Raw genomic sequence first — 23337 nt, 5'->3', positions numbered from 1 at the left:
TTTAGATACTCGAAAACCATTCCCTTACGAGAATCGCAATTTCGTACTAAAAGTACAAGTGTCTACGTGTTTCCGAATAATATCAACCGCACTGGACCAGCCAATAAAATGCGAATGGCGTCATCCGCTAAAACTGATAGTGCGTTATTTGTTTTTATTTCTACAACTTAACAAAGAATTGTTGTCATAACACCTCGCTAGGAATAGTATCAACTGTACACCTACCATCGACGCCTCCCTTTAGTATACGGAAAAGTGCTTTGAATCTTTCTTAGCTGTTAAAAACTTTTTCGTGTATCAAGTTAAGTCATGATAACAAAGTGAACACGTAATTAGACCGTATATCTTAATTATTTGGAAACCCGAAGACACCTTATCGGCACTATTAAAATAGGTTGGATGTATGACATTTTTTTTTTGTTATTTAAGAGAAAAATATTTTGTTTCGACTTAGTGAATAATTCAATATATAATATCTATTTATTTAGTTAATTAAAGTGTTTAAATTAAAACTAGCCAGTTCGTGAGAATATTATGTTATCGATCGATGTTATAATGTGGGTCTAAAGAAAGTACGCCAGACAATATAGATGTTGTTTTTTTTTTACAAATAGTAATAAATTATTGCATTGGATCAAGTAATTATTATTTGTACCAATTGACCAACAATCCCCGCTAGCACAAATATCAACAATAAAGCTACAACTATATAATGGAAATAACGTCCTACAGGAGGGCGCTGTAGTCATTATAGAGCTACCATCGCGTTATAACTATTAGTGCTTGTTGGGAATCGTAACGAACTTTGTGACGCAATTGTGTTTGGCTGCTTTTACGATACAGCACTTCTACTTTCATAAGTTGCATTGTCAAAATTAAGATTTGTTAGCGCAGAAATGAGTAATCTAATGCTGACCATAAACGCATCAATGAAATTTAAGTTTTATTGCTTTACGTTAAGACTAAAAATACTGTAAGTCGATGCTAATAATTTTAGTTTTATTAGAGCTTATTGTGACAGCTCTTCCGGGGAAGTTCCGGCTTGCTTATTTCTGCCGCTATTTTTCTTAAGTAGCATAGTTGTGTTCCGGAATGAAGGCACAAAGCTTAACATCTACGCCTCAGTTTGGTGAACACGGCTACACGTTGCAGAATTGTTCCTTGGATACTCTGCGAAGGTTTGCTCTGTTTATAGGCGACTGTGTTGGTCCATCAATAAAAAGAAAGCTTAAAAGCTTACGCTATCAGCATCAATGAATAACAGAAGGATATGTAAGCGTTAATTAAATGTACTCTGTTAAACTTATGAAAGTTGTAGTACTTGATCTGAAGTGATTCAATTATGATTGCTATCATCAAAGTTTGGTGAAAAAAGGTGCAGGCGCACGGATGTGGGCCGAAAATTAAAAAAAAAACAAACTAACTTTACTTCTAGGTACCTTATGTAAAACTTACTTTTAAAAATCCACCACGGATTTATCAATGGCATTTGTAAAAAGTCATATTCTAAAGCAATAATTCTGTTTTAAAAGTAAGATATAAAAAAATCAATCAGCTTCATAAAATCGTAAGGTCACAGAAGAGACATTATTTCCATACAAAATGTGTAGAGGCATGTCCCAGAGGCACGTCGACCGTTTTCGATTGGTGTTGATCGCCCTACATTATTTATATTTAAATATATAGAGTGCGTTATTCTATACACAGAATACTATAATGATTGTAATAAAAAGAGTTTGAACTGGTGTTGTCACACTAAAACAGGTAGATTTGAAGTTTCAATAGAGCCAATGTAGGTGACTGGCCTATTTGTATTAGATTGCAACACTGTTGAAAACTTGTACAAGTGGACGGACACTATGGAAACGTATGTGCCTTGCATCAGTATTAAAAATTATCGACACTTGCTAGAGTCACTTGCACGCAAAATTCGGGACTGGTCGGTGACAACCCTATATTTTTCAGCACGAACAAAATTATTACATCAAAATGTATTAAGTCCACCATGCGAAGTCAGGTTTAATTAACATAGTGCTAAATAACACATGTTCATATAAAAATGTTTACAAATCCTTGTAGTAAAAAAATAACTGCGCAATGTCTCTATTGTGATCTTACGCTAACTAATATTAATATTAATTGTTTTCGCATAACACTAGCTGGTAGTTACGAGTTAAGTAAAAGAGGGATAGCTTTTTTAAAAACATTTTTTTCTTTACGGATATTACGTGCCTTCGTACATTGTGACACAAAACACACGTGTACGTTTTATTAGAGCTTTTAACGTTTAATTTTTGTCCATGTTCAAGTTTGAGAAATGTCGGGATAGGAAAGTCTTGTATGTATATCGTGAATGATCTGGAATAAAGCGTCAGTAACTTCAAAAGACTAATAAAATCTAACATGCCAAGCTTTACTTATATATCAAAATCATGAATAAAAAACAATTATATTGATTTTCTGGACAATATTATGCATACGTTCGTCCTAGGACGAATACAATTTATGGTAGTAAATAAATTATAACTATATTTGTTTGGGAGTTACTGACAGATTTGATATAAAATGGGATGCCAATACAAACCGCACCTTTTTGCTTTATTGTAAAAATAACCTTAAGCGTTATATTAATAAGTGCTAGTTTCGGAGAGCTAAGAGCCTTGTGCCGAGAATAAGCAATACTCAGCCTGGTCTCATCGCATCACTGATCACTCCTGACATAGGTTATGTACCGCGTTGTTCGTTGTATCGTAAGAAATATGTTATTTGTATTATGGTCTTACATATGCATGGTTATTTTTTTAGTGCCTATCTGTAATTACTTTATTAAAGACAAAGATAATAAAATATAATGTAAATTTCTTTGTGTTTTTATTCATAATTCATTAATAAACTTTGGTAATCCATTATAGGAAAAATTAATCTATACAACGTGTTACAGAATTACGAAAAAATATATTTCATAAGGAATCGCCCCGTAAAAATATTAAATTAAAGGAAGCTTATTTAAATATTAATACAAACGAATTCAAAACATTTTAAGTGTTTACTTATGATAAAGTGACAGGAGTCACATGATTTTAATTTTGCATATGATGTTAGGGCTGTATCTGATTTCTTTCTTTAGGTTTACTCAAAAACTAAGTTTTCGGTTTCAAAGATAAGTCTCAGAGACAGTACATTGTGTACGTCTCAAGCTTGTGAAGTATTATTTCGATTTTCATTTAAACTTATATAAAATACTCTTTTACAAAATAGGCAGATAGTATGGTATGCCGGGACTTTGAATTTCGAACATAGTGAGCATCTGAACGTAACCGTGGCACGATTCCTTCGACTGAAAATTCCAGGTCCCTGGGATATCTAGATCCAGCTCCAAACATCTATTGGGGAGATACAAATAATGAAATGACAAGGTTAATAGGAATTTCAGTTAATTTATTTGTGCCTTATCTTCTAGAGCTTATATTACAATCACAAGTCAAAATAGCAAAGCAGTGTAGCACTTGCTAATAAACAGTGCTTAAAGTATAGAACACAATTTTTTTACTCAACAGGCAGGCGTAGCTTATATCACTGGTAAATAAGATGTACTGAAAGTTATAATTGACACAAACTTTTCATTCTGTAACATGCAGAGATCGGGACGTCCGGTCCCGGGAAAATATATAGTTGACAACCCTATCAAAAAATATCCCTGTCCTTTCATAAGAAAATAATTGTGAATTAGGCAACGCTATTATTTGTCCATTACCATGATTCTGTGCAAAATATAAATGTTCCGACATCGATAATGATATTATTCGGTACTATCGAAATCTGACACTCACAACTTGGTGCGAATTCGTTAAATTACGGGCTTTTTTATTGATTTTATTGAAGTTGAACCTATACAGACATTGAGAATGAATTCAATTGTACATAAATAAAGTAGTTTTAATAAATAAATATACTACGACAATACACACATCGCCATCTAGTCCCAAAGTAAGCGTAGCTTGTGTTATGGGTACTAAGATAACTGATGAATATTTTTTATGAATAGTATACATAAATACTTATAACATATAGATAAACACCCAGACGCTGAAAAACATTCATGTTCATCACACAAATATTGTCCAGTTGTGGGAATCGAACCCACGGCCTTGGACTCAGAAAGCAGGGTCTCTGCCCACTGCGCCAATCGGCCGTAATAAAAAGAGGATGGTTACACGAAATACAAAAATCTTGGACACATTTACTTTTTTGAGCGTATTTTTACCACACCACGCTATAAAGGTACAAATAATCGAACGAGGACTCTGTAAAAAGGTGTGTAAAATTCGATAAAACTATTCGCGTTAAAAGACGTGAGTTGGTAGGTAGATAGACTAGACAATTTCTAGCGTATTATACGTTGCAACGAGCAAAAAGTTTACAAAGAATCGAACGACAATTTTGTTAAATGCTGTATCGAATTCCTTAGATGTTGTGTGTTGATCCATAGACAAGGTATTTCTTTGTACAGAATCAAAATATTTGAAGCAGAATGAAATACATCTGCTTTCCTTTAGCTACGCCTTATTGAACATTTCACCCTGGAATGGTTACTTCTTTAGGATGCTGTTGACGAGCCCCTTGAATGCGTCCAGGCCTTTCTCGTTGGCTTCTTGGTATCCAGGCGCTGTGGACTTGACGGTTTCGTACCACCTGTAATAGAAAAGAAGAATAGTAAACACTAATAGAAGTTTATAAGGCGGCAGCGGTAGATAAGCAAATTAAAAGTATATTTCGGTAATGTTTTCGTTCGAATAAACATAAGTAGGTATTATCAGTGAGCATATCACTGACATGGTAAATAGACTTATTTACTCTCGCCGATAGCGCAAAAACTGATAATAATTTCGCGATATTAAATCCACGGATCTATCAAGTGCAAACCACATTACTAGGCCAAACAAATAAACAAGTGATTAAAAGGTGGTCGTACTTGCATAACAACCATAGCGTGCCTAGCATACCGAGTCAGGAGACAAAAATTATATCCCTTGACAGTGGATAAAATTTACGTGTCATTTTCCGCACCGATTATTGCTACACCAATATTATTTCGATGCTATGCACACTTTCGCGCGAATGCGCGGAGAGTTGATAAAACTGTGGGAAAAATGTATCCTGTCCATGCAGCGTGATTACGTCGTTGATAGACTCCATACGCTTGATACTGCGTAACTAAATGTGTTGCGTGTTCTAGACCCGCTTAACATCATGAGTGATATGTTTTCTGGCCATCTTTTTGACTTTCACCAAAGTTAGTTACGCAGAATTATTTATAACAAGAAAGAAAACGATAGGCTTTTCATATCATATTTTAAGAAATGGTTGTAAACATCTAAGGTGAAGTCCTACGACTCCTGGCACCTTAAGCTTAGAATATCAAAACAACGCGCAATGGGGGCCTTAATAATTTATCTAGTCTGGTTTGCTGAAGGCTATGTTCGTGGATAGTAAAGTACCACCCTAACGTCTAAGCGTGACGGTATTTCAGCATGTTGGAACTGATTAGAAGTAAGGGCTAGCTCACTATAATGTTAGACTACCAAATATCTTACCACCTCCACTATCGACTGAATCAGTACTTTTTGGCTGGACAACGGACACCGAAGCCCAGCAATCGTCAGCTTCGATTTCCGTCATTGCACCTATGGAGCAACGATAAGAGCACTTACCTCTTGACGTTGGCGTATTTCTTGAAGTCAACGTCGGATGCTTCGAAGCTAGAGACACCAGCGACGATGCTGAGGTCGGCCACGGTGAGGTTTGGCCCGGCGACGTACTTCTGTCCCTCCAGGAATGTGTCCAGAAGCTGCAGGGCGTCTTCTACCTTGGCCAGCTTGTCCTTGTCGGCGGGAGCACCTCCAAAGATTTGTGGGTACTGCGGGATGACCGAATATAGTATTAGGAATCTGCGATAATTTAATAAAGCTGAGGAACTTGAAGCTTGTTAACAGAAACAAGAAATAGGTAACGGTTTTCGCATGTATCTTTTCTGTTATCATTTTTATTATCATCATGTAAACCAATAACTGGGCATGGCTCTTCTCCTAAAATGAGAAGGGTTTAGGCCGTAGTTCACCACGCTAGCCCAGTGAGGAAACCTGCACGCCTGCTACATAATGTTATCAAAAGCGTGTCGAGTCCACCAAGCCGCATATGTCAATTTACTTGCAGTTTAATGAATAAAGTAACTAAGATTGGTGCTACAATAGTTCGGCGGCCTTATCGCTAAATAGGGAGGGCTGTTATAAGTTTTCTTTAGGCAAATTTTCTTCCTTGCTGTCTGACTGTGTTTATCTTTAAGTCCTCGCCAAAAAAGATGGACCAATTTTAGTGCGGCCGAGGGATGATTATGATTATAGGTATAGGTTATCCAATAATAATATCATCATCTGCAGCCTTTTAATCCTCTCTTTTAAGGCCTCTTCTTTCATAGGAAATACTGTTTTTGAGCATAGACCCACATCGCTGATCGAATGCGGGTTGTACTTACAAAGTAATCGCTGAATCTCTGGTACAGCGTGCCGATGTCGAAGTACAGGCGCTGGTCGACCAACGCCCGCGCCTTGGGCTCCTCGGGGTACAGCGCGCTGCCCTTGCCGTACTTGTTGACGAGGTAGGTGATGATAGCACGCGACTCGTAGATCGGGTAGCCGTCGTCCACGAGTGTTGGGACTGTGTGTTGAGGGTTGATCTGGGGAGCAAGCGTGAATCAAACACTTTTTTACACGCTTTATTTTAGCTTCACCTGTACGTATGTTTGCAACAGACTCCTTTGGAGTTGATTTTGACCCTCTTCAAACAGTCCGATTTCATAATTGAGAACCGATGACAATAATTGATAATATTATTCCATTTTTTAATTTACAAAATAAGATTTTTGTTAATTAATATTATCTTTAGCCGATTTCGCTAATATTAACAAATTTGATGATGTATGGTTAAACGATTAATTTCACTTTACTTAATAAAAATAGTAATAGCTCGTAACATATACATTTTTTTTTTAAATGGCTAATATGTGCACTGTATGATATTCATATAAACTATGTTATTAAATATTGTCCCTGAACTATGCCTCAGATTGAAAACAAATTGATAGTATTTAAAAATTAGAGTGAGGTTCCGTAATTTTTTCTATCGATACATTTTCATATTTTTGTTTTCGCTCAATCTGGGCCCTTAGAAATATAATGTAGTTTTTATATGTTTTTTTTGGGTAAATCAAACTTGATGGACTAGGTACCTACTGTAAAAATCAAATCTAAAAGTAGCTAGTTTGCTTTATATCCCCTCTTAAATCAGTGTACCACAAAATTATATATCTTAAAAAGAACAGTGAAAAAGTTTGAAATGGTTTATTGTTTATCTCGAAATCCACATTTACCATTTTTATCTTTTACATTTACAATATGGGTTATTTACCAGGCTATTTTACACAATACACTATAAATTCTTTAAATATAGCCTGCATTTCGTTTGAATAAAAAGTGTCCTTTACAGCATATGACTCAAATCGATATTTTAGAGGATAATAGAGAATTAAAAAGAGGGGGCGGGGCGCCATTTGGTGGACGCCATATTCAAACTCGCAAAAAGCAAATTCAAATTACATACACACAACTGTGCGAAGCGGGTCTACTATCCTACTAATTCTACTAATATCTACTAATACTATAACCTTTACTTTCACAAGTTCCTAAATATTTAGGAATTCAAACATTGTAATAAGTGTGGATGTTTGTTACTCAATCACGCAAAAACGGCTGAACGGATTTGGATGAAATTTGGCATGTATGTAGTCTTTGACGTGGAAAAGAAAATAGGCTACCGTTTTTTCCGGGAAACAAGCCAGTTCCCGCGGGAATAAAACAGCTTGAGCCACGCAAAAGAAGTTGCTGGTATCAGCTCGTAATGCATAATTATGTTTTGGGCGTTACTTGACAGCAACTTTTCAGTTAAGTACTCGCTAAAGGTGTCAACTGAGATATGGAATCGCCTGCAGGCCTGCTACACCGGTCGTTGGAATGTTTGGTGAATGGAACAGGTTCGAGATATCAAGCACACAGAACAATAATGCTGGTTACAGTTATTCTCATTAGCCTTCAGTTTAAGGTACAACCTTTACTTTCACAAGTTCCTAAATATTTAGGAATTCAAACATTGTTTTATAAGAAAAAGCTACTAAAATCAGTAAATCTTTTATTCAATTAACTGAATTGAGCTAAAATTGTCTACACTTATCTTTTGTTAAAATAAGTAGGTACCTACAAACCTAGGTATTTTTGCGTGGTCAAAGACAAACTTTAATATTCTATTTAAGTAGTCCAATAAGAAGTTCGAAGACATTTTTGGTGGAATCTGAAAATATTAAAACCTAGCCGGTACTTACACGTATAAAAAAGCTACGAGGGTTCAAAGGTAGTTCAAAAGAAGACGGATCTCTTTAAAATCAGTTTTTATATAATTACATAACGTAACTGTTTGAGAATAACATGTAAATATTGACGTTGTATAGTGGATACACACTGTTCCCCTTCGCGGTCATCGAACCCCCGGGCCCCGCTAAATTACATCATTCATGCGAAGTGTGACCTTCACACCGTAGTCTTATTAATTTGGCCTTTGTTTGTACGGAGTAGAAATTGTTATCGCGAATTCGCAAGACTTGGAACGGAATTGTTGGGTTTACGCTAACCTACCTACAGCCCACTTACCATATTTTGCCAGAATGGTAAAGGTATGTTTGGGTAAAAAGATCGGATCGGGGGAAGAGCGTATAATTCTTAAAACTCCCAATGACAATTCTTTAATACACAGGCTTTGACGAAAATCTGTAACGCCAACGCAAACGCCGACGATTTGTGTGTGTGTGGTTGTTTGTCTGCTGTAACATAGTATTTCCCGACTGCATGAACCGATTACAATTTTATTTTTATTGTTTGACAGGGGACTTAGTCGTGAGTGTTTCATGAAAATCGGTCCAAGATGGTCGAAGCCAAAAAATGGCAGATTAGGCACATCTTTTTTCGAAACTCCTTCAATATGGGTAACAAAGCAAAGGGCTTGACTAGCAAACACTATACTGTATGACAAAGTTCAAATTCAAGATGGCCGCCACCAAAAAACTCTATCAGGACCAATTCTGTGCATTGAAGATACATTGAAAATTTATTTAAAGGGCACCAAATGTGTGTCTGTATCTTGGCCGATCATCACACCGAAACTACTGAATGAATTCGAATAAAACTTGGCATGTTTTCAGATCATACTACGAGGTAGGGCTGAGGATTCCTTTTATCTCGAAACTCAGCAAAGTTCTCTTGGAAGAATCTGCCCAGCCTTGAAAATTATGGGTTGGACGCCAGATTTGTGGAGGTTTCTATAAAGCAGGTACCTTGAGGTATTCCGGTTTGAGGTGTTCACCGTGGTGCAGGTCCACCAGCTTTAGGTTCAGGTTGAGGTTTAGCGCGCGCGCCGTCAGCAGTACCGCCCTGCAAGGCGCCGAGCCGGGCACGTAGTACAGGTCCACAGGCATTGTGCTAGGAAAAATACATCTATTAGTATCAACACAGCGTCCAGCTAAAAAGGAATTGTTCATTTCGTCGTTGTGGCCAAGGCTTGTGTGTGTGCATCGTGTTATTATGTGAACTTGACAGACGTTGTCAAAAGCTAGAGTCGACATCTGTGAAGTTCCGACGGAACCATGATGGTTGCAATGTAATCATGGTTGACTTGTATTGTAATAAATGAAAATAACAAGTAAAGCAATAACTAATTAAATAAGAACTTTTATAAAATTTAACGTACTTATTCGAGTTCGAACGATTTCTTTCACTTTTCCCAAATAATGCTCGGAAAATAAAATTAAGAAGTACCTAAGTAGAACTTTTCCTGTGTTAAAGTTTAAGAAAGAAGAGAAGACAGGTATGAGTTTACTATGTAATTTATTTTTCGACACTTATAGATTTTCATACAACTTTTTCCGGCGTCTGGTCGCAAGTAGCTGGCCAGTAGAGCAATTAAGATTTATCTCGAAGAACGTTGTCATAGTAATTCTCTGATTACAAGAGCATGTTTGAGAAATAGCTGTTTATGCAACTGTTACGTAACTATAGTCGTAAAAATGTAATAGGCCCGTTTTGACATTTGTGCAAGACCATAGAATGTAACTTGGAACAAAACTGAAAGAAACAATAAAATAAAAATCAATGTTGTGTGTTTTAAAAAATACGTAAATTTTTTTGGGACACGTACACAAAAATACGTAAATGTTCTCAGTCTTTTTTTTTTATTCTAGAGTTGTAACCATTTTTTTACTGAATATCGAAAGCCGCCGCGCTTGGTTCTCAAATCCGCAAATAAAATTTTGAATTGACGACACTGGGTTCTAAATAATGAGTATGAGTTGATGTATCTGACCAAGCGGCACATGACTGACTGAAGCGTCCCCGCGCGCACTGCGCAGTTTTTCGTTCCCCATCTTGTAAAGTTGACTGTGCGCTCGTTTAAGTTTGTGTGCTCGTATACTGTTTACTATTACGTTAACTTTTGCTCTTCTACTTTGGATATTGATTTAAACATAGTGATTTGACTTGATTTTTGTGTTTGTACGAACTCTGTTTCAACATGTTGAAAAGTGGACGTAGAATCAACAGCCAGTCACGCGAATTGCTTGTGAAGTTAAAGGAATACTTTGAACGAACGAACACTTTACAATACATAATCATATCAATCAAGTACTGATACAAACTTGAATTGATTTATCGTGAGTATCGAGTACCGAGTCTTATGGTTCCATAACTAGTTACGTCGCGATTTTACTTTTTTACGACTATAGTGTACGTAACTATACAATTTTCGAGTCGCTCAGTTTTTCTTTAAATTATATATCTAACTGTGCGGTTGGTTGTCCTACCCTTTACCCGCGTAAACAATGGGACGCAGCGTAGGTATTGCTAGATAGCCTATAACCTTCCTCAATTAATTAGATGTTAGGAATATCTGATTCATTGAGGATATATTATACCTAACACAGAACAAATTCTATTTCTAACACAAACATTTTTCCAATCCCAAATCTCCGCTTTGGGGACCTAGATAGCCATTTTACTGTATGTATTAATACATTCCATTCTCTATCAAATGACTGGTGTATAATCGTCTGAAACTTTCACCCCTTTTCAAGGGAACTATGCTGAATTTTAGGATAAAATATCCTACCCCGTATTATGAAGTTATGTATTCGAATCATGCCAATTTTCTTTATTATATTCTTCAAAAAACACATGTTAATTTAACGATTTATAATAATGAGTCAGTAAATCTGATAATTCTCGGTGCGAATGGCATTTTTACAGTTTGACCTTCTGCAATTGATAAAATTAGAATATGTTCAGCAAAAAATCATGACCAAGCGTTTCTTCAAACAACCGGTTCGCGAATGATATAATTATCTAGGTAGGACAAGAACTTTGTTGTTTATGATTTACACGAGTACTGATTTAGTATCTTATTATTACTGTTTATTATTATATTAATATTATTATTCCATTTTTTGTTCGTATGCTTAATTATAAATCATATTTCGCTTATGTATATAGTTGTATGTCCAGAATCTACATTCGCAGTGTTTACCTATTAACATATAGTATATTTTACTTCAGTAATAGTAACACTTCAGTCTGAAATAACGGTATCTGTAAAGCATGCCACGAAGAATGTGTAAGGATAAGATAAGTAGTAAGAACATCGGTTTGTCATGGGCCACGCGAGGGAACCGAGTTCGATCCCTAGCTCGCAACTTTTACTTTAAGAGTTATGTGCGTTTTAAGCAATAAAATATGGACAACATGGTAAACTCCATCCTGAGTGACCTCGAGCGATTCAACACTACTTAGATTATAAATTTTTAGTAATAATAAAAATAGTCAAAGTCAAAGTCAAAGTCAAAAATATCTTTATTCAAGTAGGCCCACAGGTGGCACTTTTGATGCGTACATAAGAATTACACGGTAGTGAGATGATGGCGATAACCACATTCGTAAACTTAAAACTAAAGCTACGAGGGTTCCAAACGCGTCCCGGTCTAAGAAGAAGCCCACAACAAACTTAGCCGGGTGTTTTTTTTTTTTTTTTTGTTATCGCCATCTCACAATGTAATTTTAAATTATTAGAAGAGCAACCTGGTTAGAGCAATAATTTACACCCAAGCTTTTTTATCGTTTACGTAGTCCTTTATACTATAATAGGACTTTTCTATAAGCTTACGTTTAATACAAACTTTGAACTTTTTAAGAGACATCTCCAAGATGTCAATTGGTAGTTTATTGTAGAATTGTATGCAATTTCCTTTAAACGAATTATGAATTTTATGTAACCTAGTATATTGCACTGTAAGTTTATTCTTACTTCTAATGTTTAAATTATTGCAGTCACATTTTTTCTTAAATTTAGAAATGTTTTTATGGACGTACATTAAATTTTCAAATATGTACTGACTATACACTGTCATTATTTTAAAATCTAAAATAAATAGTGTATAGAAAGAACAGCCTTCCCGATGTATGAAATCGCAGAAGCAGGGCTGTACTTTTTGAAAAATTGTACCTTACGAAGCTGTTGATTACAAGCATACAAAATAAGATAATGTAAGAAAACTAAATTAACAAAAAAATAGATATATATATATAATATATATATATATGGAAAACATCGTGACGAAACCTGCTGGCCTAAGCGTTATGCATAATGTTTTCAAAGGTGTGTGAAAACTACCAAACCACACTTGGCCAGCGTGATGGACTACAGCCGAAACCTTGCTCATTCTGAGCGGAGACCCGTGCACTGTAGTTTTTTTATAGTTATAAGTGAAGTGATACCTATCACTCTGCCTCTGGTAGTCACATATGCACAAATGCACTGCCTAGCCTAAAAAATTTCATACAACTTGTATAGTTGACGGCCGATTGGCGCAGTTTGCAGCGAACCTGCTTTCTGAGTCCAAAATCGTGGGTTCGATTCCCACAACAAAGGTTTGTGTGATGAGCATAAATGTTTTTCAGTGTCTGGGTGTTTATATGTATATTGTAAGTAATTATGTATATTTTTCATATAAATATTCATCAGTCATCTTAGTACCCATCACACAAGCTACGCTTACTTTGGGGCTAGATGGCGATGTGTGTACTATCGTAGTATATTTAAAAAGAAAAAATAGGTTTTTTTTTAAATTTTATGCTATCTTCCTGCTTTAGGCCTACCCTTGTTAGAACCCCTATGCACGCCACTGCAATTAAGAGTTCAAAAATATTGATCTGCGCCAGAGAGATCAGCAAATTAATGTCAAATGATACCTATCACTTTGCACCGGTCTTTAGCAATACAAAATCCACACCTGCACATAAGCATAACATAGTTCCGTATTTCGTACTCAAAGTCAAAACATTAGTGAAATCAATCATGAAATCAATTTTCAGAAATTATATTTATTATTCTTTTCAATTGGTTAATAAATAATTGTCCCGTGATTTCACACAATTTACCTACAATAGCCGACACTAATAGCAACCGGCGTTCAAACTCCATTCAATGCGACTCGGCAAGGCCGAACCATTCTTTTTTTCGATCGATAAAAAACAGTTACTTAGTGCCGGGAATCTATGTTTACGGTGTACTACGAATTACTAAAACATTGCAACGTAGCAATTGTCGCTAAAAGCAACGCAAACGCACCATTATTCTGTCGGGATCAAAAAGTACGGCAACCTTTGCCAAGATTTTCATCCACAGCACATACGGTCACTGACATCCGAATTATTAATTAAAACTTAATTAAAACAACCTCGCAATTTGATACTTTTGTATTTAAACAAGTACTACCTTTATAAAGTTTTAAAGTTAACAACGATCTTGTATTTATAAAAACGGCGTAGTAGGTGGCTCTAAAGTGGTATCACTTGTAGCAAGTGATATTTTAATTACTGAAAACACACATCACTTAGAAAAGTTAGAGGTGCGTGCCAGGATTCGGACTCGGCCCCACGAAAGTAAAGCCGATGACCACTGGGCTATCTTGTAAAACATATAACAATAAACATTTTAAAATACGCAAGTCATGGTGCGTTTGCGGAGCCGATGAGATCATTAATAAATAAGTACTATTTACTGATTATAGTAAAACTGAGGAGTGTTGAATGAATAATGAGTGCTCGATTTTACACCCACTGGGCGTCGCCACGCCAACAGCCGATCTAACCAACCGCATTAGATATTTCACATCAAAAAACCATTTTTTGCAACTTTTATCAAATTGGCACCGTTATTTTTAAAATTTCATTGTTCTAAGGTTACAACTTTTATTTTGACTGTATGATAGCGTGAATGTCACTAATCGATTTTTACGTAATTTTTTGAAGATTTCTATTTACTACTACTACTCTTTCTATTTGTGTTTAGTGTCATTTTTTTTATTGCACAGGCAAAACACAGGAGATCAGAAAGTTACAGGACAAACATGCACAGTTTCCCTGTCAAACACCGGGTTGGTACTAAGAATTTCTTGATAATAAACCCGATACAGGCCGATATCAGTAGTCGAACATCCTACCCATTTGACCAACGAGGCATTTAAATCTGAAAGTTCATCTAAGTCTGAAATAAATTGTCATGGAGTATTGCATCGTAATCTTGTAATTTTCCATAGATTATGTATAAGATTCGAAGCAGAAATGCAACCAGCAATCTAGGTAGCATTGCAAGCGGACGTGTTAACCTACATCAAACCTAGGTGCTAAATAACTTATTATTTCTAATAATTAATTATGTTCTAGGTACCTACCTAGTATAATTACAGTTTTGAATGTAACATTGATCAATTTTGTTGATGTTTTATCTTTACCAATTTTCTTAATGGTTCTACATGGAAAAATACATTTGAATAATAAACAAATTATTTAGATAGTTTCTTAAAATAATTGCTGATGTGGAAATACTATAGAAACCCATTGTGTTTGTTTTTTTTTAGACTGAAAAGTTTGGATCTTTCGTTCTGAAATTGACGAACATCTTTACTAATATTATAAAAGTGAAAGAGCATTTATAAATTCAATGATTGTCCAGAGAAAAATTTATTTTGGTCTCGGGAGCCACAGAATTAAGATCATACAGAAAACGTGTGCACGATTAAAATTAAAGCATCTAAAACCACTTCATTTCAATATTGGATAGAAGCAGGCGTTACTTCGCGGAAATCCATGAAATATCATGAATATTAAGCTTAATCTTCTTTACTCCGCGATAAGCAGGAAAATCTGTATGGTGTAATTTATAATTTCTTAAATCCTTATAACCAAACAGATCTCACCTAACGGATCTTCGGCAATGCACTCTCTACGCACGTTTCGCTCCGAAACCGGAGCATCCTCAGGAGATGTTGACTTTACAATAAATTCATGGTAACCATACAAATTCTCCTGCTTATCACGGAGTATAGCAAATTAAGCTTAATATTCATGATCACTCCATTTCAGTAGTGTTTCTCGAATAGGCGGTTAGTCAATCCATTCCATTTAGCAGTTGACATTCATTATTTTAATTCAAAATGGGTTCTAAATTGTTTTTTCCTTTTTTCCATAAAATGGGGAAAATGGGAAGAGTATGTGAGCTACCAACGTTCGGCGAGGATGAAGCGAAACGTGCGCGGGGCGTTTTCACCGTTTTTGGACACAATGCCCTGCATGAAACAATGGCTGAATGAGGGTTCTGTATGTTCTCAATTCCGTGGGGGTCATAAAAAATCTGTCCTTTCGTATAAGTAGGTGGAGAAAGTCAATTTGGTGCGTGGGAACTGCGAAGGTTGACGGAATTGTTAATGAATCAAGCGGACTAAATTGCCTTTCACTCAACTGTACGTTGTTACCGTACTGTAATTGGACTCACAATGTATGATAATTTCTATAAAGTAGTGTAGTTTTCTTTCATACGATTGATACTTAATTGATTTAAAATAGGGGTTATACAAAAGTGAATCCTCGAATAGCAAGTAAGCCAAGGCAATAGTTCAATAGAAAAAATACAAGTTTTTTTGTTTAAAAATTATTCAATGTAAAGTCAACTTCTCTTGATGTTCTTCTCGGGTGTCGGAGCGAAATGTACGTAGAGGGTACACTGCCGAATATCTGTTTGTTGTGGAATGTGGAGTATAAAGATTGAAGAAATTATAAATTACACCATACAGATTCTCCTGCTTTTCGCGGAGTAAAGCAAATCAAGCAAATTTTTATAAAATAAAAAAACAAGTTTGTAGAATGTTTGTTGAAGAGTGATAAAAAGAATTTGTTATGAGGTGGTGGAGGGAACCTACCGTTGAATTACCAAAGCGTGTTAAAACAGCACCAACAGATCACAGAGAAGTCAGAACCCTTTAAAGTGCTAACTCTCAAAAAGTAGAAGAAGAGTCACGACCTCCAACAACAAAAGAAGAAGCTGTAATGGATAAGACCCATGCCGTTACCTATCTTGCCTACCTAATATTCTTAGATTCCAAAAAAAATCTAGAAACCTAAGTTCTTCAACACGTTTCTGGCTTCGAATGGGGGTCGCTCACTATTGATATTGGTCTGATCAGACAGTTTGTCAGCTCAGCTGGTGATGGAGGAAGCTGTGCTCGAAGTTTCCCTACCGTATGCCATCAAAATCGTGGGATTCGTAGATAAATCTAAAATGGGAATTGGTAGTAGGTACACATAGTTCTTAGTACCGATTGACGTTGGTATATTATTGTCAAGATGCTGGTAGAACGTCAACGTAGAACCTCATTCTGTCACTTTTCTGCCAGTTTTTAAGTGATGATCTGCGACTGGTCATCTTCATACCAAAGCGTTGAGTATGCCACCGACGCTACTACTACGGCAACAAGGGCATCCATCGGTTGAAATGATGAGGTAATTTCCAACAATGAGTTGCCATTTTTAGAAAAGACTAATATGACTTTGCTAAAAAATACAAATAATTGCCGCTATCATACCACAGACATTGAAATATTGATAACGTGATGACATAGTTTTGTAGGCGATGACCGTCAAAATTTAGAGCGTGATTCATTTTATATGAAAAGCACACGGTCTAGTGGGAAAGACAATACCAAAAAATAACTGATACTTCCCTACGATGAATAGAAAGTTATATAACTTTTTTAAACTTCCAAAGCTTCTATCTTCGCATCGTTTTGAGGATCTACGCAAAACAAAAATGTATATAAAAATAATGAAAAATGCCTTCATAGCTGTTTCGGGCCCAGTAATTTATTTTCTTTTAATAAACTGTCTAACAAAACAACTGTATGTGTCTTTTGGTCATCAAATACTTCCTTCTTTCTTCTAAGATACAATAATCCCTACCTATTAACATCTTGGAGATGTCTCTTAAAAAGTTCAAAGTTTGTATTAAACGTAAGCTTATAGAAAAGTCCTATTATAGTATAAAGGACTACGTAATCGATAAAAAAGCTTGGGTGTAAATTATTGCTCTAACCAGGTTGCTCTTCTAATAATTTAAAATTACATTGTGAGATGGTGAACAGAAATAAACACCCGGCTAAGTTTGTTGTGGGCTTCTTCATAGACCAGGACGCGTTTGGAACCCTCGTAGCTTTAGTTTTAAGTTTACGAATGTGGTTAGCGCCATCATCTCACTACCGTGTAATTCTTATGTACCTACGCATCAAAAGTGCAACCTATGGGCCTACTTGAATAAAGATATTTTTGACTTTGACTTTGAAATATGTACGTTACAAACGCTACTATAAAAGTAGGAATAGAAATGCAGCTATGTTATTTCGGTATTCTAGTTCTGTGACTAGAAATATTGATAATTATGGATTAAGAATTAATAATTTACTTAAATCTTGTAACAAAGTTAAAAACGCTGTCATCATTATAAGACTTTTATAAGTCTAAATGCGATAAGATTCGTAGGTAAGTACTTACTTATAATGAGAGTAACCATGACTTCGTTATTATACTGTACGTGTGTTATTATTAATCGTGAGAGGTGTTTCCACGATATGATCATGCAAGGAAACATATTGGTATGGACCCAGATTTACAACAATTGTTAATTATATCTTAGCATATGACGATATACGCAACCCGGAATACCTCATACCATCGGTATCTTTTGTGAGCTAATTTGGTTACCCTGCAATAACTTTAATATTCAAAGTTAAATTCACAAATATCTTTTTTCAAGTAGCTCCATAGATGGCACTTATGATTTGTAGTTACTTGCATTACTTAAGAAATGTGTACATGGTAGTGAGATGAAGGCCACAACTACATTCGTAAACTTCAAACTAAAGCTATTTATTATTGGAACCCTCCAAACGCGTCCTGGTTTAAGAAGAAGCCCGGGTCATATTAGTCGGTTGGTCATTAATTATAAGCAGTTAGTTGATGATGTAAATACTAAATACTAGTGGGTATTGAATGATAATACCCAGAAATCAAGTGCAGGCTCCGAGGTAGACAATGCCAATTTCAACAGAAACATCCAATACAAAAAAAGGTTGGCTCGACCAGAGAATCTAATACAGAAACTCGTGATTCGTAGTTGAACATTTAGACAGCACTGACGAGCTAGTTTCTATAATATACACGAGATCTCATTGAAATAAATTACTAAGTGAGAGGAATTACGCCTTGTGGAAACGGGTGTAGGTACCACAAGGTACAATTTTGGAATGTATCCTTCTATGTCAAAATGATTTGCCCGATCCGATTTAGAAAATGAATCCTACAGATATCTCAGTTATTTTGTGGCAAAAAAAGCAATAAGTCAGTTGATTGCGTAAATTTATTAACCAGAAATCAATGCGTAATTTGAGAAGTCGAGTCTTAACTACTTTTTGCGTAGAATCTATTGTAATATTAGGTATCTATTATTTGAAATACCGGTAACATTAAAGGTCAGTGCAAGAAAACCGTTTCCTCGCGGAAATATTCAATGAGAAACTTTACAGTTGATTGGTTTTAATTCGTTATTTTGTTAACTTCGTTATACCTATGTCCTATATCATACGAAACTAAGATCCTAGAGCGCACTTCTTACCACTCTTCCTCATCCAGCTTATTCCTACCATTTTCAAGGTCAAATTCGAACACTTTTATCATATTCACATATCCGCTCTCAACTGAAGTCCCCGTAATAAGTAACTTGTCTGATAGTTCCTAATCGGTTCTACAAAGCGACGAGTACCAGTCTGAAGACGACCAAATGATAACTTATTAGTGAATTTACTGGACACGGTTTGCAACAGAATCCGTCTGCTGCACACTTATTTGCAGTGATAGAAATAGGATCACCAAATTTACTAATAATTTCTTTAAGTGGGAACCTTGATAATCTGTAATTCTGTGATCTTTATCTGTTCTAAAAGATATTCATTATTCGGTAATGGTTTCATTAGATCCATAAAGTCAGTAGCTATCCTTATTGGTGCAGGTAGTTTTGCCATATCCACCGTTTACAGCCCTGATCATAGATAATGCGCATATTTGCAAACGCGTCCTGAATATGTTTTTTTTCGTCTAGTATGGCGATATGATATTTGTTGAGTGCATTTCCTTTGAGATGAAAGCCCCGGTTCTACTGCGACCATGACATTGACATTGTAGCTTTCTATTCGGAGACTTAAATCCTTTGAGCTATGACGGCGACAGTTTTTCACTAACAATTAAAATCCTCGTTGCAGTTCTGTATCTCAATTAGTTTCTCTAGCTAGTAGCTGGATATTAGTTCTTGACTAACCAAAGTATTAGGTACGAATAATTCTGAAATATTCTGTTTAATATGAACGAATTGCTTTATGTAAGTACCTGCATATCATTCTTATATCAACCCATTACTCACTATAGTGCACGGGTCTCTTCCCACAATGAGAAGGGAAGGGGTTAAGGCCGTAGTCCACCGCTGGCCTAGTGCGGATTGGACTTCACACACCTTTGAGAAAATTATGGAGAACTCGTATGCAGGTTTCCTCCCGATGTTATCCTTTACAGTTGAAACAAGTGATATTGAAATTTCTTAAAACATGTGTTCCGGGATATGAACTCGCTCCCCCGAAAGTGAAGTCGAAGTCCTACCCACTGAGCTATCACCGCTTCCTCCATATACTTACCTATTATAAAAATTTGTAAAAGTGTTATTAATTTCTTTACTTTGTACGTCACTTAAACTATACTCATAACTTAAATTTATTATGAACCTACCTATCTAGTCGTTTAGGAAAAAACTAGAACTATTAAATTTTTTTTATAAATTCCTTTGACAATTAAAAAACCTGGGTGTTAATATTTTTGATAAAGTGCCAACTTTGATTAATCTAGGCGTGCGTATAACGATTTGCAGCGACGTTAAATAGTTAATAAGTAGTTTTATTTAAATCATGATTAAACACTTCAGTTAAGCATAACTTTATTTGTATAGCTCTGAGCATTATCATCAAAATTGTTTCAATTAACTGACGTCCATGGCTGCATTTCAACACGGTGATGATGCATTGATTATAGTGAGCGACTCAATGGACGGTCTCCACCGGTGCATTCTTGACTACAAAAAAACTACAGTCTACCTATATAAAATGAATTTCTGATATTTCCTTATAAATAACTGGTTTTGTAATCAGTGGTATTGTAAAAAACCTAAAAACGTTTTATAATTAGGATGAAGATATATTATTTTGTTTGTTTGTTTGTTTTAAATCTTTATTGCACACACACATTTTATATAAATTAAACACAAATAGAAGAAACTTAAACGAAGGAACGGGTTGGTGCAGCAATTTAAGTATAAAAAAAAAAAAAAAAAAAATATATTTACATATATACAAAATAATTTCTTTTATTTTGTATGATTGTTTGATACAATTCAAAAAAACTGCTCGTTCAGTTATAACCATGTCCATTATATTTATATATACCAGTATACGTACCTAGTTATCACTTCGTGTTTGAAGACATTAACGTTTTACGTCTAGGTATAGGCCAGAAAAGACGACCTACTACTTTCGCTTAAATCGGTATTATGTTAATAATATTGATGTTTTGTTTTTAGAGTTATAATCCTTATGTTGTAGAATAAAATATTACTGCTTTTGACAATGGTAGGAGAAGTTTTAAATTTAATTGATTACTGGATTTACTTCTTAAACTAGTTTTAATATAGATAACAAAGTTATTTACCAAATGGAAAAGAAAAACTTAAACAGACTCACCAAAAAAAAATTACGAACTTAAAACTCGTCACAACACAGTAGCTATACAGAACTTTCAACTTACTTTTAACTGTTGTAGTTTGCACGAAAAGCACGGAGTAGTACCAGCGTAGCGGTTTGACTGCGAGTAAGCGCAGTGGGGGGGAGCTGGCTGATTTTATACCCGTCGCGGCGCGTTGCTACGACCAGTTTTCCTATGAATGTGTATCGCCGGTTGTACTTGTGAAACAGCCCGCGCGGAACGTATGTGGCATTATTTAGTAGATAGAGAGAGATGGCCAGTCAAGAAAAACGAAAGGAAGACAGAAAAAATGATTATTTTGCCATTGACGTTTGACGGCCGATTGGCGCAGTGAGCAGCGACCCTGCTTTCTGAGTCCTAGGCCGTGGGTTCGATTCCCACAACTGGAAAATGTTTGTGTGATGAGCATGAATGTTTTTCAGTGTCTGGGTGTTTATATGTATATTTTAAGTATTTATGTATATTATTCATAAAATTATTCATCAGTAATCTTAGTGCCCATAACACAAGCTACGCTTACTTTGGGGATAGATGGCGGTGTGTGTATTGTCGTAATATATTTATTTATTTATTATTTATAAAAGAAACACAGATTTGAGAGCATATAAAAACTGTGTATACGACTAATATTGAAGGATCAAAAACCGCTCCACTATAGAATGGTTTCTCGTACAAACGGTTAGTCTTTCCATACCATTAGGCAGATGACAGTAATTATTTTGCCTCAAATTTTCTAAGCGTTCACCATAAAATGTGGAAATGGGGAAAAGTTTGTGAGCTAGCAACATTAGTAAAGTGAGACGTGCGCGGGGTGTTTTCACTGTTCTTGAACACAATGCACTGCATATAATAAAGCCAGAATGGGAATCTGCATGTTCTTTATTCAATGAAGAAACAATACATCATCATCAGTAGTCTATTGGTCTATAACAGTCCAATGCTGGACTAAAGGCATCTCGCAACGGGATGGTTTGCCATTAGTCACCACACTGGTCAGACTCCTGCCCGTTCGCTGTTATATCCTTAGTTGCCTCGTACCACCATTCTGGTTTATCTTCACCACATGGCACAAACATACCACCAACTTACATAAATTAATTAAAAGTTTTGTTTATGTTTTGTTATTTTGGCACAGATACAAAGTGAACCTGGACAGTAGTCACATTGAGTAGTCACATGAAATTCTGAATTATAATTAAGATCGCAAGGCCTTCAAAGACGTGTCGGGATAAGCAAGTCTTGTGATGAGTCGCAGGTAGGACGCAAACTTGAACGCTACCGCGGAATTGGGCGGTATACTTAATTATGACATAGCTTTTAGGCTCATTTTACTTATGCTTAAAATGGTATATAATGTGTGTGGATTGAGATATAATATATATTTCAGATAAATATATAATTCAAGTCGTTAAAACTTGAAGTGAACTTAAATCATTTTCTACTTATTTTGTCTGTTTTGATACGATCATCGGTACTAAAGAACAATTCAATTTGTCATGACCATTTCCGATCATGTTTATCGCACACCATTTTAGAATCAGACCAATATGGGGTAGTACACAGAAGTACTGAGAGCTTATGACTCACTGTGGTGGTTTTATTATTCTATGGTGCCCAGTCTATTGTGCACAATTTCTACCAAATTATATTATTAGTTTAGAAATTAATCTACAACAGAAATCCATTACCGAGCGTACCCGTAAGTTGGTAAAAAAATGTAATCGACATAAATCGTTTAACCGCGTACTAACTTCTTTAGACTACGCTGTCTCTTTCTTTCGTTTGTAGTTAAAAATAATGAAGCAGCGCTGACCATGTTACACTCACATTTATCTCAGCGGTATCGCTATTTGCTACACCTTTTTTTGTAGATTTCAGTGCATGACGTTTTACATGCAGTTTTAATTTACTTTTTACCAACTCAGCAGCTGAAACTCGGCTGAAACTTTATGTTACCTACTGGAGAAAATTCCCTGACAACTAGCACGGTAACAGTATTTTTAAC

The 23337-nt window shown here is 35.6% G+C and overlaps 1 protein-coding gene across 2 annotated transcripts; it reads right to left on the bottom strand.

The window, feature by feature from the left end:
* Positions 1-4186: 4186 nt before the first annotated feature.
* Positions 4187-21457, bottom strand: LOC120626815 (glutathione S-transferase 1-1-like). Of its 2 annotated transcripts, none has more exons than XM_039894568.1 (5): positions 21375-21457; positions 9437-9581; positions 6533-6733; positions 5712-5917; positions 4187-4692 (listed from the first exon to the last, which is right to left on the bottom strand). In XM_039894568.1, the coding sequence occupies exons 2-5, from the start codon at positions 9575-9577 to the stop codon at positions 4590-4592; spliced, it is 651 nt and encodes a 216-aa protein (XP_039750502.1). In that variant the 5' UTR covers positions 9578-9581; positions 21375-21457; the 3' UTR covers positions 4187-4589. The 2 variants fall into 2 exon arrangements, with proteins under 2 accessions (XP_039750502.1, XP_039750503.1); XM_039894569.1 differs by lacking the exon at positions 21375-21457 and adding an exon at positions 21311-21328.
* Between the last annotated feature and the right edge of the window lie 1880 nt (positions 21458-23337).

The sequence above is a fragment of the Pararge aegeria genome, chromosome 10 (assembly GCF_905163445.1).
Source record: "Pararge aegeria chromosome 10, ilParAegt1.1, whole genome shotgun sequence".
Lineage (NCBI taxonomy): Eukaryota > Metazoa > Arthropoda > Insecta > Lepidoptera > Nymphalidae > Pararge > Pararge aegeria.
Note: the sequence above shows the minus strand (reverse complement) of the source record. Positions and strands in the feature narration are given on the sequence as shown.